General features: G+C 43.0%; 1 protein-coding gene across 1 annotated transcript in view; it reads right to left on the bottom strand.

The window, feature by feature from the left end:
- Nucleotides 1-21,256, bottom strand: part of galt (galactose-1-phosphate uridylyltransferase) — a 144,167-nt gene that overhangs the window by 119,129 nt on the left and 3,782 nt on the right. Inside the window, exon 3 of the mRNA XM_084191512.1 lies at nt 6,439-6,563. Within this exon, the coding sequence (XP_084047638.1) occupies nt 6,439-6,563 (125 nt within the window). The remainder of the gene's footprint in view (nt 1-6,438; nt 6,564-21,256) is intronic.

The raw sequence follows: 21,256 nt of genomic DNA, 5'->3' as shown, positions 1-21,256 counted from the left end.
GACATCATGGGAAAATCAAAAGAAATCAGCCAAGACCTCAGAAAAAAAATTATAGACCTCCACAAATCTGGTTCATCCTTGGGAGCTTTTTCCAAATACCTGAAGGTACCAAGTTCATCTGTACAAACAATAGTACGCAAGTATAAACACCATGGGACCACGCAGCCGTCATACCGCTCAGGAAGGAGACGCGTTCTGTCTCCTAGAGATGAACGTACTTTGGTGCGAAAAGTGCAAATCAATCCCAGAACAACCGCAAAGGACCTAATGAGGATGCTGGAAACAGATACAAAACTATCTATACCCACAGTAAAACGAGTCCTATATCAACATAACCTGAAAGGCCGCTCAGCAAGGAAGAAGCCACTGCTCCAAAACCACCATAAAAAAGCCAGACTTCGGTTTGCCCATGGGGACAAAGATCGTACTTTTTGGAGAAATGTCCTCTGGTCTGATGAAACAAAAATAGAACTGTTTGGCCATAATGACCATCGTTATGTTTGGAGGAAAAAGGGGATGGCTTGCAAGCCGAAGAACACCATCCCAACCGTGAAGCACGGGGGTGGCAGCATCATGCTGTGGGGGTGCTTTGCTGCAGAAGGGACTGGTACACTTCACAAAATAGATGGCATCATGAGGAAGGAAAATTATGTGGATATATTGATGTAACATTCCAAGACATCAGTCAGGAAGTTAAAGCTTGGTCACAAATGGGTCTTCCAAATGGACAATGACCCCAAGCATACTTCCAAAGTTGTGGCAAAATGCCATAAGGACAACAAAGTCAAGGTATTGGAGTGGCCATCACAAAGCCCTGACCTCAATCCTATAGACAATTTGTTGGCAGAACTGAAAAAACGTGTGCGAGCAAGGAGGCCTACAAACCTGACTCAATTACACCAGCTCTGTCAGGAGGAATGGGCCAAAATTCACCCAACTTATTGTGGGAAGCTTGTGGAAGGCTACCCGAAACGTTTGACCCAAGTTAAACAATTTAAAGGCAATGCTACCATATACTAATTGAGTGTCTGTAAACTTCTGACCCACTGGGAATGTGATGAAAGAAATAAAAGCTGAAAGAAATCATTCTCTCTACTATTATTCTGACATTTAACATTCTTAAAATAAAGTGGTGATCCTAACTGATTTAAGACAGGGAATTTTTACTAGGATTAAATGTCAGGAATTGTAAAAAAAAACTGAGTTTAAATGTATTTGGCTAAGGTGTATGTAAACTTCAGACTTCATCTGTAACTTAATGCCTTCCTGTCATAACATAACCTATTGCCTTCCTGTCATAACATAACCTACTGCCTTCCTGTCATAACATAAAACCTACTGCCTTCCTGTCATAACATACCATAACCTTCTGACTTCCTGTCATAACATAACCTACTGCCTTCCTGTCATAACATAACCTACTGCCTTCCTGTCATAACATAATCTACTGCCATCCTGTCATAGCATAACCTACTGCCATCCTGTCATAACATAACCTATTGCCTTCCTGTCATAACATAACCTACTGCCTTCCTGTCATAACATAAAACCTACTGCCTTCCTGTCATAACATACCATAACCTTCTGACTTCCTGTCATAACATAACCTACTGCCTTCCTGTCATAACATAACCTACTGCCTTCCTGTCATAACATACCATAACCTACTGCCTTCCTGTCATAACATAACCTACTGCCTTCCTGTCATAACATAACCTACTGCCATCCTGTCATAACATAACCTACTGCCATCCTGTCATAACAAAACCTACTGCCTTCCTGTCATAACATACCATAACCTACTGACTTCCTGTCATAAAATAACCTACTGCCTTCCTGTCATAACATAACCTACTGCCATCCTGTCATAACATAACCTACTGCCTTCCTGTCATAACATAACCTACTGCCTTCCTGTCATAACATAACCTACTGCCTTCCTGTCATAACACAACCTACTGCCTTCCTGTCATAACATAACCTACTGCCTTCCTGTCATAACATAACCTACTGCCTTCCTGTCATAACATAACCTACTGCCTTCCTGTCATAACATAACCTACTGCCTTCCTGTCATAACATAACCTACTGCCATCCTGTCATAACATAACCTACTGCCTTCCTGTCATAACATAACCTACTGCCTTCCTGTCATAACATGACCTACTGCCTTCCTGTCATAACATAACCTACTGCCATCCTGTCATAACATAACCTACTGCCATCCTGTCATAACATAACCTACTGCCATCCTGTCATAACATACCATAACCTACTGCCTTCCTGTCATAACATAACCTACTGCCTTCCTGTCATAACATAACCTACTGCCTTCCTGTCATAACATAACCTACTGCCATCCTGTCATAACATAACCTACTGCCTTCCTGTCATAACATACCATAACCTACTGACTTCCTGTCATAAAATAACCTACTGCCTTCCTGTCATAACATAACCTACTGCCTTCCTGTCATAACATAACCTACTGCCTTCCTGTCATATCATAACCTACTGCCTTCCTGTCATAACATAACCTACTGCCTTCCTGTCATAATATAACCTACTGCCATCCTGTCATAACATACCATAACCTACTGCCTTCCTGTCATAACATAACCTACTGCCTTCCTGTCATAACATACCATAACCTACTGCCTTCCTGTCATAACATAACCTACTGCCTTCCTGTCATAACATAACCTACTGCCATCCTGTCATAACATAACCTACTGCCATCCTGTCATAACAAAACCTACTGCCTTCCTGTCATAACATACCATAACCTACTGACTTCCTGTCATAAAATAACCTACTGCCTTCCTGTCATAACATAACCTACTGCCATCCTGTCATAACATAACCTACTGCCTTCCTGTCATAACATAACCTACTGCCTTCCTGTCATAACATAACCTACTGCCTTCCTGTCATAACATAACCTACTGCCTTCCTGTCATAACACAACCTACTGCCTTCCTGTCATAACATAACCTACTGCCTTCCTGTCATAACATAACCTACTGCCTTCCTGTCATAACATAACCTACTGCCTTCCTGTCATAACATAACCTACTGCCATCCTGTCATAACATAACCTACTGCCTTCCTGTCATAACATAACCTACTGCCTTCCTGTCATAACATGACCTACTGCCTTCCTGTCATAACATAACCTACTGCCATCCTGTCATAACATAACCTACTGCCATCCTGTCATAACATAACCTACTGCCATCCTGTCATAACATACCATAACCTACTGCCTTCCTGTCATAACATAACCTACTGCCTTCCTGTCATAACATAACCTACTGCCTTCCTGTCATAACATAACCTACTGCCATCCTGTCATAACATAACCTACTGCCTTCCTGTCATAACATACCATAACCTACTGACTTCCTGTCATAAAATAACCTACTGCCTTCCTGTCATAACATAACCTACTGCCTTCCTGTCATAACATAACCTACTGCCTTCCTGTCATATCATAACCTACTGCCTTCCTGTCATAACATAACCTACTGCCTTCCTGTCATAATATAACCTACTGCCATCCTGTCATAACATACCATAACCTACTGCCTTCCTGTCATAACATAACCTACTGCCTTCCTGTCATAACATAACCTACTGCCTTCCTGTCATAATATAACCTACTGCCATCCTGTCATAACATACCATAACCTACTGCCTTCCTGTCATAACATAACCTACTGCCTTCCTGTCATAACATAACCTACTGCCTTCCTGTCATAACATAACCTACTGCCATCCTGTCATAACATAACCTACTGCCTTCCTGTCATAACATACCATAACCTACTGACTTCCTGTCATAAAATAACCTACTGCCTTCCTGTCATAACATAACCTACTGCCTTCCTGTCATAACATAACCTACTGCCTTCCTGTCATATCATAACCTACTGCCTTCCTGTCATAACATAACCTACTGCCTTCCTGTCATAATATAACCTACTGCCATCCTGTCATAACATACCATAACCTACTGCCTTCCTGTCATAACATAACCTACTGCCTTCCTGTCATAACATAACCTACTGCCTTCCTGTCATAATATAACCTACTGCCATCCTGTCATAACATACCATAACCTACTGCCTTCCTGTCATAACATAACCTACTGCCTTCCTGTCATAACATAACCTACTGCCTTCCTGTCATAACATACCATAACCTACTGCCTTCCTGTCATAACATAACCTACTGACTTCCTGTCATAACATAACCTACTGCCATACTGTCATAACATAACCTACTGCCATAACATAACCTACTGCCATCCTGTCATAACATAATCTACTGCCTTCCTGTCATAACAAAACCTACTGCCTTCCTGTCATAACATACCATAACCTACTGCGTTCAGGTCATAACATAAACAAATGCCTCCCTGTCATATCATAACCTACTGCCGTCCTGTCATAACATACCATAACATAAATTACTGACTTCCTCTCATAACATAACCTACTGCCTTCCTGTCATAACATAAACTATTGCCTTCCTGTCATAACATAACCTATTGCCTTCCTGTCATAACATAACCTACTGCCTTCCTGTCATAACATAACCTACTGCCTTCCTGTCATAACATAACAAAATATACTGCCTTCCTGTCATAACATAACCTACTGCCTTCCTGTCATAACATAAACGAATGCCTTCCTGTCATAACATAACAAAATATACTGCCTTCCTGTCATAACATAACCTACTGCCTTCCTGTCATAACACAACCTACTGCCTTCCTGTCATAACATAACAGAACCTACTGCCTTCCTGTCATAACATAACCTACTGCCTTCCTGTCATAACATAACATAACCTACTTCCATCCTGTCATAACATAACCTACTGCCTTCCTGTCATAACATAACCTACTGCCTTCCTGTCATATCATAACACACTGCTTTCAGGTCATAACATAACCTACTACCCCCCCGTGGGAATCGAACCCACAACCCTGGCGTTGCAAACGCCATGCTCTACCAACTGAGCTACATCCCTGCCGGCCATTCCCTCCCCTACCCTGGACGACGCTGGGCCAATTGTGCGCCGCCCCATGGGTCTCCCGGTCGCGGCCGGCTACGACAGAGCCTGGATTCGAACCAGGATCTCTAGTGGCACAGCTAGCACTGCGATGCAGTGCCTTAGACCACTGCACCACTACCATGACATATAATATCCTACCTTACCCTACAATACCATCACATAAAATATCCTACCATAACATAAAATATCCTACCCTACCATACAATACCCTCCCATAACATAACATAAAATATCCTACCCTACCATACACTACCCTCCCATAACATACCATCTTAACTGTCAGCCACAGATCTTTACTGGATATAAAGCACTGAGGTCTGTTTCAGTAGAAACCAGTTCTCCCTACAAGACTGTTGAGCTGTGTTCAAACTACACTTAGCCCAGGGCTGACAGGCTCCTTAGACTGACAGGCTCCTTAGACAGACAGGCTCCTTAGACAGACAGGCTCCTTAGACTGACAGGCTCCTTAGACTGACAGGCTCCTTAGACTGACAGGCTCCTTAGACTGACAGGCTCCTTAGACTGACAGGCTCCTTAGACAGACAGGCTCCTTAGACAGACAGGCTCCTTAGACTGACAGGCTCCTTAGACTGACAGGCTCCTTAGACAGACAGGCTCCTTAGACTGACAGGCTCCTTAGACAGACAGGCTCCTTAGACAGACAGGCTCCTTAGACTGACAGGCTCCTTAGACTGACAGGCTCCTTAGACTGACAGGCTTCTTAGACAGACAGGCTCCTTAGACAGACAGGCTCCTTAGACAGACAGGCTCCTTAGACTGACAGGCTCCTTAGACTGACAGGCTCCTTAGACTGACAGGCTTCTTAGACAGACAGGCTCCTTAGACAGACAGGCTCCTTAGACAGACAGGCTCCTTAGACTGACAGGCTCCTTAGACTGACAGGCTCCTTAGACTTACAGGCTCCTTAGACTGACAGGCTCCTTAGACAGACAGGCTCCTTAGACTGACAGGCTCCTTAGACTGACAGGCTCCTTAGACAGACAGGCTCCTTAGACAGACAGGCTCCTTAGACTGACAGGCAGTAGGTAACGTGTGGCTGTTAAACTGCTGTCAACAGGTTACATGTTGATATATTCTCAGCTTTGTTATCCTCAAGGTCTTGGATTCTTTAGACAGCAGCGCCACCTGGTGTTCGTAGCTGATTACAAACTAAAGCAGGAATAATGTGGTCTTAAATTTGCCTCCTAAGAGCTATTTAAAAAAAACAGCTTCCAGTTATATTTTCTTGTCTGAGTTGTTATTAATATCATACCAAGATGATGAAATTGGTATTGATTTATTTGGAGAGATTAATAATAATAATAATAATAATAATAATAATAATATTCTCCTCACCAGACGCCCCTGGCTGCTTTGGACTGGAACAGTGGATGTTGGTTAAATCCTGGGTCAGGAGCATTAGGCTGCAGGGCTGGGAAGTCATTCTCAAACACAAAGGTGTTGTTGTAGTCTGGGTTCACCTGGGAGGGACAGACAGACAGTTAGACAGACAGACAGACAGTTAGACAGACAGACAGACAGACAGACAGACAGACAGACAGACAGTTAGACAGACAGACAGACAGACAGACAGACAGACAGACAGACAGACAGACAGACAGACAGACAGACAGACAGACAGACAGACAGACAGACAGACAGACAGACAGACAGACAGACAGACAGACAGACAGGGTTCACCTGGGAGAGACAGACAGACAGACAGACAGACAGACAGACAGACAGACAGACAGACAGACAGACAGACAGACAGACAGACAGACAGACAGACAGACAGACAGACAGACAGACAGACAGACAGACAGACAGACAGACAGACAGACAGACAGACAGACAGACAGACAGACAGACAGACAGACAGACAGACAGACAGACAGACAGACAGACAGACAGACAGACAGACAGACAGACAGACAGAGACAGGTAGGGTTCGCCTGGGAAGACACACAGACCAAGTTGATCGTTCTTGGTTCATCTATTGAAGATTAGACAGAGTAATATGGAAAAATCTGCAGCTATTCATACTATTTAGTTTTGACATGCTGATGCCTGATAAATGTTGTTTGTGTATGTGTGAATGAATGAATGAAAGAAATGTTATTTTCCTGTAAAATCGCCAGTTGGCAACCCATCCCTTACAGAATTAATTGACACATAAACAAACATTCCAATGATTCCCAGTGATGTTATTTATTTACCAGGTCAGTTGACTGAGAACACGTTCTCATTTACAGCAACAACCTGGGGAATAGTTACAGGGGAGAGGAGGGGGGATGAATGAGCCAATTGGAAGCTGGGGAGGATTAGGTGGACATGATGGTATGAGGGCCAGATTGGGAATTTAGCCAGGACACCAGGGTTAACACCCCTACTCTTACAATAAGTGCCAAGGGATCTTTAGTGACCACAGAGAGTCAGCACACCCGTTTAACGTCCCATCTGAAAGACGACACCCTACACAGGGCAATGTCCCCAATCACTGCCCTGGGGCATTGGGATATTTTTTTTAGACCAGAGGACAGAGTGCCCCCTACTGGCCCTCCGACACCACTTCCAGCAGCATCTGGTCTCCCATCCAGGGACCTCCTACTGGCCCTCCAACACCACTTCCATCAGCATCTGGTCTCCCATCTAGGGACCTCCTACTGGCCCTCCAACACCACTTCCATCAGCATCTGGTCTCCCATCCAGGGACCTCCTACTGGCCCTCCAACACCACTTCCATCAGCATCTGGTCTCCCATCCAGGGACCTCCTACTGGCCCTCCAACACCACTTCCATCAGCATCTGGTCTCCCATCCCTCCTACTGGCCCTCCGACACCACTTCCATCAGCATCTGGTCTCCCATCCAGGGACCTCCTACTGACCCTCCAACACCACTTCCATCAGCATCTGGTCTCCCATCCAGGGACCGACCTGGACCAACCCTGCTTCGCTTCAGTGGCAAGCCAGCAGTGGGATGCAGGGTGGTATGCTGCTGATAGTTCTGTGCAGTTAGAATACAAAATTAATCAATACACAATAGTAGATAAGGTTATCCAAGCAATAATAATAACCCTAGAGCAGTAAAAAAAAAAAAAAAATATATATATATATATATATATATATATATATATATATATATACACATCTAGAAAAATGAAACGGAAGGCGTTTGAACCCGGTCACAAAGAGAAGATTCAAGCGGTAGAGATATAGCCCTATTAAACCCACTTCCATCTTTAGTTTTTACATAACATATAATTAGAAAAAAAGTTTGCGCTGTTCTGTGAAGGGAGTAGTACACAGCGTACGAGATCTTCAGTTTCTTTGCAATTTCTCTCATTGAATAGCCTTCATTCCTCAGAACAAGAATAGACTGACGAGTTTCAGAATAAAGTTATTTGTTTCTGGCCATTTTGAGCCTGTAATCGAACCCACAATTGCTGATGATCCAGATACTCAACTAGTCTCAAGAAGGCCAGTTTTATTGCTTCTTTAATCAGCACAACAGTTTTCAGCTGTGCTAACATAATTGCAAAAGGGTTTTCTAATGATCAATTATCCTTTTAAAATGATAAACTTGGATTAGCAAACACAACGTGCCATTGGAACACAGGACTGATGGTTGCTGATAATGGGCCTCTGTACGCCTATGTAGATATTCCATTAAAAATCAGCCGTTTCCAGCTACAATAGCCATTTACAACATTAACAATGTCAAAACTGTATTTCTGATCAATTTGATGTTATTTTAATGGACAAAAAATTTGCTTTTCTTTCGAAAACAAGGACATTTCTAAGTGACCCAAACTTTTGAACGGTAATATATATACATACATACATACACACACACACACACAGCCGTGGAAAAGTATTCACATTGTTACATTACAGCCTTATTCTAAAATGGATTAAATAAATAAAAATCCTCTGCAATCTACACACAATACTCCATAATGACTAAGCGAAAGGTTTTTAGAAATGTTTGCAAATATATAAAAAATGTAAAGCAGAAATACTTTATTTACATAAGTATTCAGACCCTTTGCTATGAGAGTCGAAATTGAGCTCAGGTGCATCCTGTTTCCATTTATCCTCCTGGAGATGTTTCTACAACTTGATTGGAGTCCACCTGTGGTCAATTCAATTGATTGGACATGATTTGGAAAGACACACACCTGTCTATATAAGGTCCCACAGTTGACAGGACATGTCAGAGCAAAAACCAAGCCATGAGGTCGAAGGAATTGTCCGTATAGCTTAACATAATTGTGTCAAGGCACAGATCTGGGGAAGGGTACCAAAACATTTCTGCAGCATTGAAGGTCCCCAAGAACCATCATTCTTACATGGAAGAAGTTTGGAACCACCAATCAGGCCTTTATGGTAGAGTGGCCAGACGGAAGCCACTCCTCAGTAAAAAGCACATGACAGTCCGCTTGGAGTTTGCCAATAGCCACCTAAAGACTCTCAGACCATGAGAAACAAGATTCTCTGGTCTGATGAAACCAAGATTGAACTATTTGGCCTGAATGCCAAGCGTCACTTATGGCGGAAACCTGGCAAAATCCTTACGTTGAATAGTGGTGGCAGAATCATGCTGTGGGGATGTTTTTCAGCAGCAGGGACTGGGAGACTAGTCAGGATCGAGGCAAAGATGAACGGAGCAAAGTACAGAGAGATCCTTGATGAAAACCTGCTCTAGAGCTCTCAGGACCTCAGACTTGGGCGAAGGTTCACCATCCAACAGGACAACGACCCTAAGCACACAGCCAAGACAACGCAGGAGTGGCTTCGGGACAAGTCTCTGAATGTCCTTGAGTGGCCCAGCCAGAGCCCAGACTTGAACCCGATCGAACATGTCTGGAGAGACCTGAAAATAGCTGTGCAGCAACACTCCCCATTCAACCTGACAGAGCTTGAGAGGATCTGCAGAGAAGAATGGGAGAAACTCCCCAAATACAGGTGTGCCAAGCTTGTAGCGTCATACCCAAGAAGACTTGAGGCTGTAATCACTGCCAAAGGTACTTCATCAAAGTACTGAGTAAAGGGTCTGAATACTAATGTAAATGTGATATCTCCATTTTTTATTTTTTATAAATGAGCAAAGATGTCTAAAAACCTGTTTTATCATAGTCATTATGGGGTATTGGGTCATTATGGGGTATTGGGTCATTATGGGGTATTGGGTCATTATGGGGTATTGGGTCATTATGGGGTATTGGGTCATTATGGGGTATTGGGTCATTATGGGGTATTGTGTGTAGATTGATGAGGGGGAAAAAACTATTTACTACATTTTAGAATAAGACTGTAACCTAAAGGTCAAAGGGTCTGAATACTTTCCGAAGGTTACTGTATATGTATGTACGCTACCAGTCAAAAGTTTGGACACACCTACTCATTCAAGGGTTTTTCTTTATTTGTAAAAACGAAAAACCAGCAGACACTAGGCCCTCCATGGAATGAGTTTGACAACCCTGGCTTAAAAAAGGGTACACTCCGTACCCATTAAGTTAGTGTTTCCCAAACTCGGTCCTCGGGACCTCAAGGGGTGCATATTTTGGTTGTTGCACTACACAGCTGATTCAAATAATCAAAGCTTGATGATGGAGTTCATTATTTGAATCAGCTATGTAGTACTAGTGCAAAAAGCCAAACGTGCCCCCCTTGCCCCCCAGGACCGAGTTGGGAAACGCTGCATTAAACCCAGTCTGAACTTTTCACATGTTAACAACTTTTTACGTCTTATTAAAACATGTACATTAAGTCATAAAACATGAACATTAAGTCATAAAACTTCACATGAGCTTTCATTTTATATCCACTTTTCTTACAAAAATGAGTTAGAAATTAAATGTCCTCCAACTCAATCAATACGTACCTGTTCACCCTGGTGAAGGTAGGAAACAACACCTCCACTTCGCTGATCCTCAACACTGGGGCCCCACAAGGGTGCGTGCTCAGCCCCCTCCTGTACTCCCTGTTTACCATGACTGCGTGGCCAAGCACGCCTCCAACTCAATCATCAAGTTTGCAGACGACACAACAGTAGTAAGCTTGATTACCAACAATGACGAGACAGCCTACAGGGAGGAGGTGAGGGCTCTGGGAGTGTGGTGCCAGGAGAATAACCTCTCATTCAACGTCAACAAAACAAAGGAGATGATCGTTGTCTTCAGGAAACAGCAGAGGGTGCACCCCCCTATCCACAACGACGGGACCACAGTGGAGAAGGTGGAAAGCTTCAAGTTCCTTGGCGTCCACCACCCAAAGGACATCCAGCCAACTGTGCACAATATCATACACCCGCCAAAATGCTAATCATCCCTGTTATTGTCATGGTGAGAGGTTAGCATGTCTCGGGGATGATATTTGTGCATCTGTAACTTTCCCACTTCATTATCCCACGATTCATTCAAGATTATCCGTAACCATGGTAGCATCCACATTAATGTAGAAGTGTTTAGAAACATATTCTATTCTTATTTACAATAAAAGTGACTCCAAAATGACAATACATTATTCACCATTCATTTCTATTGGGCACAAAATAATCTGAAACACAACGAAAACAAATAGAAAATGCATCCAACAAGTTTGTATAAGTTGAGTCACAAGCTTGATGTAGTCATTGCGTCCTAGGAATATGGGACCAAATACAGTGAATTTGTCCCAATACTTTTGGTCCCCTAAAACTATGTACAAAAAGCTGTAATTTCTAAATGGTTCATCCACCCGATATGGATGAAAATACCCTCAAATTTAACCTGATCAATGTCACTGTCCCAACACGTTTAGAGCTCACTATCTATCCATCTATCTATCTATCTATCTATCTATCTATCTACATCTACATCTACTGTATCTATCTACAGTGGGGGAAAAAAGTATTTAGTCAGCCACCAATTGTGCAAGTTCTCCCACTTAAAAAGATGAGAGCGGCCTGTAATTTTCATCATAGGTACACGTCAACTATGACAGACAAAATGAGAAAAAAAATTCCAGAAAATCACATTGTAGGATTTTTAATGAATTTATTTGCAAATGATGGTGGAAAATAAGTATTTGGTCACCTACAAACAAGCAAGATTTCTGGCTCTCACAGACCTGTAACTTCTTCTTTAAGAGGCTCCTCTGTCCTCCACTCGTTACCTGTATTAATGGCACCTGTTTGAACTTGTTATCAGTATAAAAGACACCTGTCCACGACCTCAAACAGTCACACTCCAAACTCCACTATGGCCAAGACCAAAGAGCTGTCAAAGGACACCAGAAACAAAATTGTAGACCTGCACCAGGCTGGGAAGACTGAATCTGCAATAGGTAAGCAGCTTGGTTTGAAGAAATCAACTGTGGGAGCAATTATTAGGAAATGGAAGACATACAAGACCACTGATAATCTCCCTCGATCTGGGGCTCCACGCAAGATCTCACCCCGTGGGGTCAAAATGATCACAAGAACGGTGAGCAAAAATCCCAGAACCACACGGGGGGACCTAGTGAATGACCTGCAGAGAGCTGGGACCAAAGTAACAAAGCCTACCATCAGTAACACATTACGCCGCCAGGGACTCAAATTCTGCAGTGCCAGACGTGTCCCCCTGCTTAAGCCAGTACATGTCCAGGCCCGTCTGAAGTTTGCTAGAGTGCATTTGGATGATCCAGAAGAGGATTGGGAGAATGTCATATGGTCAGATGAAACCAAAATAGAACTTTTTGGTAAAAACTAAACTCGTCGTGTTTGGAGGACAAAGAATGCTGAGTTGCATCCAAAGAACACCATACCTACTGTGAAGCATGGGGGTGGAAACATCATGCTTTGGGGCTGTTTTTCTGCAAAGGGACCAGGACGACTGATCCGTGTAAAGGAAAGAATGAATGGGGCCATGTATCGTGAGATTTTGAGTGAAAACCTCCTTCCATCAGCAAGGGCATTAAAGATGAAACGTGGCTGGGTCTTTCAGCATGACAATGATCCCAAACACACCGCCCGGGCAACGAAGGAGTGGCTTCGTAAGAAGCATTTCAAGGTCCTGGAGTGGCCTAGCCAGTCTCCAGATCTCAACCCCATAGAAAATCTTTGGAGGGAGTTGAAAGTCTGTGTTGCCCAGCGACAGCCCCAAAACATCACTGCTCTAGAGGAGATCTGCATGGAGGAATGGGCCCAAATAACAGCAACAGTGTGTGAAAACCTTGTGAACACTTACAGAAAACGTTTGACCTGTGTCATTGCCAACAAAGGGTATATAACAAAGTATTGAGAAACTTTTGTTATTGACCAAATACTTATTTTCCACCATAATTTGCAAATAAATTCATTAAAAAATCCTACAATGTGATTTTCTGGAAAATACATTCTCATTTTGTCTGTCATAGTTGACGTGTACCTATGATGAAAATTACAGGCCTCTCTCATCTTTTTAAGTGGGAGAACTTGCACAATTGGTGGCTGACTAAATACTTTTTTCCCCCACTTTATACTGTATCTATATCTATCTACTTATATCTATCTACTGTATCTCTATATATCTACTGAATCTATATCTACTGTATCTATCTATATCTACTGTATCTATATCTACCTATCTATTTCTACTGTACCTATCTATATCTCCACAGTTGAAGTCGGAAGTTTCTATACACTTAGGTTGGAGTCATTAAAACATGGAGCAGACCACCGAGCAGAGAACAAAACACAGCATACTATATCATGAAGACCAATACACCCTAACCCCTACCAATACAGCATACTATATCATGAAGACCAATACACCATAACCCAATACACCATAACCCAATACACCCTAACAATACACCCTAACGCCTACCAATACACCCTAACCCCTACCAATACACCATAACCCCTACCAACACAGCATACTATATCATGAAGACCAATACACCATAACCCAATACACCATAACAATACACCCTAACCCCTACCAATACAGCATACTATATCATGAAGACCAATACACCCTAACCCAATACACCATAACAATACACCATAACCCAATACACCCTAACCCAATACACCATAACCCAATACACCCTAACCCCTACCAACACAGCATACTATATCATGAAGACCAATACACCATAACCCCTACCAATACACCATAACCCAATACACCATAACCCAATACACCCTAACAATACACCCTAACCCCTACCAATACAGCATACTATATCATGAAGACCAATACACCCTAACCCCTACCAATACACCCTAACCCAATACAACCTAACCCCTACCAATACAGCATACTATATCATGAAGACCAATACACCCTAACCCCTACCAACACAGCATACTATATCATGAAGACCAATACACCCTAACCCCTACCAATACAGCATACTATATCATGAAGACCAATACACCATAACCCCTACCAATACACCATAACCCAATACACCATAACCCAATACACCCTAACAATACACCCTAACCCCTACCAATACAGCATACTATATCATGAAGACCAATACACCCTAACCCCTACCAATACACCCTAACCCAATACACCCTAACCCCTACCAATACAGCATACTTTATCATGAAGACCAATACACCCTAACCCAATACACCATAACCCAATACACCCTAACCCAATACACCCTAACCCCTACCAATACACCCTAACCCCTACCAATACACCCTAACCCAATACACCCTAACCCAATACACCCTAACCCAATACACCATAACCCCTACCAATACACCCTAACCCTAACGCAATACACCATAACCCAATACACCCTAACCCAATACACCCTAACCCAATACACCCTAACCCAATACACCATAACCCAATACACCCTAACCCAATACACCATAACCCAATACACCCTAACCCAATACACCCTAACCCCTACCAATACACCCTAACGCAATACACCATAACCCAATACACCATAACCCCTACCAATACACCCTAACCCTAACCATAACCCTAACCCTAACCCAATACACCCTAGCCCCTACCAATACAACATAACCCCTACCAATACACCATAACCCCTACCAATACACCCTAACCCTAACCATAACCCTAACCCTAACCCAATACACCCTAGCCCCTACCAATACACCATAACCCCTACCAATACACCCTAACCCTAACCCAATACACCATAACCCCTACCAATACATCCTAACCCTACTACCAATACACCATAACCCCTACCAATACACCATAACCCCTCCCAATACACCATAACCCCTACCAATACACCATAACCCCTACCAATACACCATAACCCCTACCAATACACCCTAACCCTAACCCAATACACTATAACCCCTACCAATACACCCTAACCCTAACCCAATACACCATAACCCCTACCAATACACCATAACCCTAACCCTACCAATACACCATAACCCCTACCAATACACCATAACCCCTACCAATACACCATAACCCTACTGACCTACCAATACACCCTAACCCTAACCTAACCCTACTGCCTTCCTGTCATAACAATCTACTGTCTTCTTGTCATAACATAACCTACTGCTTTCCTGTCATAACATACAGTTGAAGTCGGAAGTTTACATACACTTAGGTTGGAGTCATTAAAACTCGTTTTTCAAACACTCCACAAATTTCTTGTTAACAAACTATAGTCTTGGCAAGTCGGTTAGGACATCTACTTTGTGCATGACACAAGTATTTTTTCCAACAATTGTTTACAGACTTATAATTCACTGTATCACAATTCCAGTGGGTCAGAAGTTTACATACACTAAGTTGACGGTGCCTTTAAACAGCTTGGAAAATTCCAGAAAATGATGTCATGGCTTTAGAAGCTTCTGATAGAATAATTGACATCATTTGAGTCAATTGGAGGTGTACCTGTGGATGTATTTGAAGGCCTACCTTCAAACTCAGTGCCTCTTTGCTTGACATCATGGGAAAATCAAAATAAATCAGCCAAGACCTCAGGAAAAAAATGGTAGACCTCCACAAGTCTGGATCATCCTTGGGAGCAATTTCCAAACGCCTGAAGGTACCACGTTCATCTGTACAAACAATCGTACACAAGTATAAACACCATGGGACCACGCAGCCGTCATACTGCTCAGGAAGGAGACGCGTTCTGTCTCCTAGAGACGAACGTACTTTGGTGCGAAAAGTGCAAATCAATCCCAGAACAGCAAAGGACCTTGTGAAGATGCCAAAGTAAACAGGTACAAAAGTATCTATATCCACAGTAAAACGAGTCCTATATCCACATAACCTGAAAGGCCACTCAGCAAGGAAAAAGCCACTGCTCCAAAACCACCATAAAAAAGCCAGACTACAGTTTGCAACTGCACATGGGGACAAAGATCGTACTTTTTGGAGAAATTGCCTCTGGTCTGATGAAACAAAAATAGAACTGTTTGCCCATAATGAGCATCGTTATGTTTGGAGGAAAAAGGGGGTTGCTTGCAAGCCAAAGAAGGGTGGCAGCATCATGCTGTGGGGGTGCTTTGCTGCAGGAGGGACTGGTGCACTTCACAAAAAAGATGGCATTATAAGGAAGGAAAATGATGTGGATATATTGAAGCAACATCTCAAGACATCAGTCAGAAAGTTAAAGCTTGGTCGCAAATGGGTCTTCCAAATGGACAATGACGCCAAGCATACTTCCAAAGTTGTGCCAAAATGGCTTAATGACAACAAAGTCAAGGTATTGGAGTGGCCATCACAAAGCCCTGACCTCAAACCTATAGAACATTTGTGGGCAGAACTGAAAAAGTGTGTGCGAGCAAGGAGGCCTACAAACCTGACTCAGTTACACCAGCTCTGTCAGGAGGAATGGGCCAAAATTCACCCAACTTATTGTGGAAGGCTACCCGAAATTCTTAAAATAAAGTGGTGATCCTAACTGACCTAAGACTGGGAATTTTTACTAGGATTAAAATGTCAGGAATTGTGAAAAACTGAATTAAAATGGATTTGGCTAAGGTGTATGTAAACTTCCGACTTCAACTGTATACAGTGAGGGAAAAAAGTATTTGATCCCTGCTGATTTTGTACATTTGCCCACTGACAAAGAAATGATCAGTCTATAATGTTAATGGTAGGTTTATTTGAACAGTGAGAGACAGAATAACAACAAAAAAATCCAGAAAAATGCATGTCAAAAATGTTATAAATGTATTTGCATTTTAATGAGGGAAATAAGTATTTGACCCTCTGCAAAACATGAATTAGTACTTGGTGGCAAAACCCTTGTTGGCAATCACAAAGATCAGACGTTTCTAGTAGTTGGCCACCAGGTTTGCACACATCTCAGGAGGGATTTTGTCCCACTCCTCTTTGCAGATCTTCTCCAAGTCATTAAGGTTTCGAGGCTGACGTTTGGCAACTCGAACCTTCAGCTCCCTCCACAGATGTTCTATGGGATTAAGGTCTGGAGACTGGCTAGGCCAGTCCAGGTCCTTAATGTGCTTCTTCTTGAGCCACTCCTTTGTTGCCTTGGCCGTGTGTTTTGGTTCATTGTCATGCTGGAATACCCATCCACGACCCATTTTCAATGCCCTGGCTGAGGGAAGGAGGTTCTCACCCAAGATTTGACGGTACATGGCCCCGTCCATCGTCCCTTTGATGCGGTGAAGTTGTCCTGTCCCCTTAGCAGAAAAACACCCCCAAAGCATAATGTTTCCACCTCCATGTTTGACGGTGGGGATGGTGTTCTTGGGGTCATAGGCAGCATTCCTCCTCCTCCAAACACAGCGAGTTGAGTTGATGCCAAAGAGCTCGACTTTGGTCTCATCTGACCACAACACTTTCACCCAGTTCTCCTCTGAATCATTCAGATGTTCATTGGCAAACTTCAGACGGGCATGTATATGTGCTTTGCGGGTGCTGCAGGATTTCAGTCCTTCACGGCGTAGTGTGTTACCAATTGTTTTCTTGGTGACTATGGTCCCAGCTGCCTTGAGATCATTGACAAGATCCTCCTGTGTAGTTCTGGGCTGATTCCTCACCGTTCTCATGATCATTGCAACTCCACAAGGTGAGATCTTGCATGGAGCCCCAGGCCGAGGGAGAATGACAGTTCTTTTGTGTTTCTTCCATTTGCGAATAATCGCACCAACTGTTGTTGCTTGGCGATGGTCTTGTAGCCCATTCCAGCCTTGTGTAGGTCTACAATCTTGTCCCTGACATCCTTGGAGAGCTCTTTGGTCTTGGCCATGGTGGAGAGATTGGAATCTGATTGATTGATTGCTTCTGTGGACAGGTGTCTTTTATACAGGTAACAAGCTGAGATTAGGAGCACTCCCTTTAAGAGTGTGCTCCTAATCTCAGCTCGTTACCTGTATAAAAGACACCTGGGAGCCAGAAATCTTTCTGATTGAGAGGGGGTCAAATACTTATTTCCCTCATTAAAATGCTCATCAATTTATAACATTTGTGACATGCGTTTTTCTGGATTTTTTTATTTTTATTCTGTCTCTCACTGTTCAAATAAACCTACCATTAAAATTATAGACTGATCATTTCTTTGTCAGTGGGCAAACGTACAAAATCAGCAGGGGATCAAATACTTTTTTCCCTCACTGTAGATACTTTTGTACCTGTTTCCTCCAGCATCTTCACAAGGTCCTTTGCTGTTGTTCTGGGATTGATTTGCACTTTTCGCACCAAAGTATGTTCATCTCTAGGAAACAGTACGCGTCTCCTTCCTGAGAGGTATGACGGCTGCGTGGTCCCATGGTGTTTATACTTGAGTACTATTGTTTGTACAGATGAACGTGGTTCAGGCGTTTGGAAATTGCTCCCAAGGATGAACCAGAACCAAAAGGGTATGGTTGAGAGGGATGAGGCAAAAGGAATGGCAAATAAGTCTGGCTGCACAACCAATTGGCAAACGTACTGCAAATTGAGAAATCATGAGACTAAACTGAATAAAAAGAAACTTGTGACTGAAAAATTAAGTATTTACCTGATTTGTTGGATATTTAACAATGCTTTACTTAACAAACAGTAAGACATTTCTGTTCTACTAATGCTGTGTTTCATGGTCTCCACTCTTAACTCCCTGCAGCTAATCTGGGTGTATGGTCACTAGAGATAGCTTGAGCTGACAATTGATTTACAGCCTGCATTCCATAGACAAGATGTGGTGTTTAACCAGATAGAGAGAGCCTGGAGGAACAGAACAAATGCCTCAGTATTCCTAATTATCCTGGTATCTGGGCCCAGGTATTCCTAATTATCCTGGTATCTGGGCCTCAGTATTCAGTACTAATTATCCTGGTATCTGGGCCTCAGTATTCTGTACTAATTATCCTGGTATCTGGGCCTCAGTATTCAGTACTAATTATCCTGGTATCTGGGCCTCAGTATTCAGTACTAATTATCCTGGCATCTGGGCCTCAGTATTCAGTACTAATTATCCTGGCATCTGGGCCTCAGTATTCTAATTATCCTGGCATCTGGGCCTCAGTATTCCTAATTATCCTGGCATCTGGGAAACTAAGACGAGGTGGGGGTAAAAATAACACCAGAGGCAGATGACCAGGAGATGAACTCAAAGTGTCTTATGGTGCCCCCAATCTGCATGGAAGGGGTGGAACTAAGCATTTTTAGGTCTCCTATATAAGATCTGTTTTTTCATTATTAGTTAAGCTCTTGGCAACAAACATTTCAGAGTGTGCGGTCGACGTCTTCATTATTGCAATAATTAATCAATGTTAAATAAAGATGATTGCTTGAATAGTTGTCCAAGTCTCTCTCAGTACTGACATTTCCATTACATTTTACATTTACATTTTAGTCATTTAGCAGACGCTCTTATCCAGAGCGACTTACAGTTAGCACATACATTATTTTTTAATCGAACCCACAACCCTGGCGTTGCAAACGCCATGCTCTACCAACTGAGCTACATCCCCTGCCGGCCATTCCCTCCCCTACCCTGGACGACGCTGGGCCAATTGTGCACCGCCCCATGGGTCTCCCGGTCGCGGCCGGCTACGACAGAGCCTGGATTCGAACCAGGATCTCTAGTGGCACAGCTAGCACTGCGATGCAGTGCCTTAGACCACTGCACTATGAAACAAAGATAAATGACATAAAGAATGATAGTAAAAAGCTTTGGGGCACCTACAATGACATTTTGGGGTAAAAGGCAAACTCCGCTCCATCATTCATTGAATCAGATTAATCATTCATTACAAAACCCACTGATATTGCCAACTACTTAAATTATTTTTTCCATTGCCAAGATTAGCAAAACTTAGGCATGACATGCCAGCAACAAACGCTGACATTACACATCCAAGTACAGTGGGGAGAACAAGTATTTGATACACTGCCGATTTTTCAGGTTTTCCTACATACAAAGCATGTAGAGGTCTGTAATTTTTATCATAGGTACACTTCAACTGTGAGAGACGGAATCTAAAACAAAAATCCAGAAAATCACATTGTATGATTTTTAAGTAATTAATTTGCATTTTATTGCATGACATAAGTATTTGATACATCAGAAAAGCAGAACTTAATATTTGGTACAGAAACCTTTGTTTGCAATTACAGAGATCATACGTTTCCTGTAGGTCTTGACCAGGTTTGCACACACTGCAGCAGGGATTTTGGCCCACTCCTCCATACAGACCTCCTCCATACATCCTTCAGGTTTCGGGGCTGTCGCTGGGCAATACAGACTTTCAGCTCCCTCCAAAGATTTTCTATTGGGTTCAGGTCTGGAGACTGGCTAGGCCACTCCAGGACCTTGAGATGCTTCTTACGGAGCCACTCCTTAGTTGCCCTGGCTGTGTGTTTCGGGTCGTTGTCATGCTGGAAGACCCAGCCACGACCCATCTTCAATGCTCTTACTGAGGGAAGGAGGTTGTTGGCCAAGATCTTGCGATACATGGCCCCATCCATCCTCCCCTCAATATGGTGCAGTCGTCCTGTCCCCTTTGCAGAAAAGCATCCCCAAAGAATGATGTTTCCACCTCCATGCTTCACGGTTGGGATGGTGTTCTTGGGGTTGTACTCATCCTTCTTCTTCCTCCAAACACGGCGAGTGGAGTTTAGAGCAAAAAGCTCTATTTTTGTCTCATCAGACCACATGACCTTCTCCCATTCCTCCTCTGGATCATCCAGATGGTCATTGGCAAACTTCAGATGGGCCTGGACATGCGCTGGCTTGAGC

The sequence above is a fragment of the Coregonus lavaretus genome (assembly GCF_964263955.1).
Source record: "Coregonus lavaretus genome assembly, contig: HAP1_SCAFFOLD_567, whole genome shotgun sequence".
Taxonomy (NCBI): domain Eukaryota; kingdom Metazoa; phylum Chordata; class Actinopteri; order Salmoniformes; family Salmonidae; genus Coregonus; species Coregonus lavaretus.
This window is presented reverse-complemented; position numbering and strand designations above follow the sequence as displayed.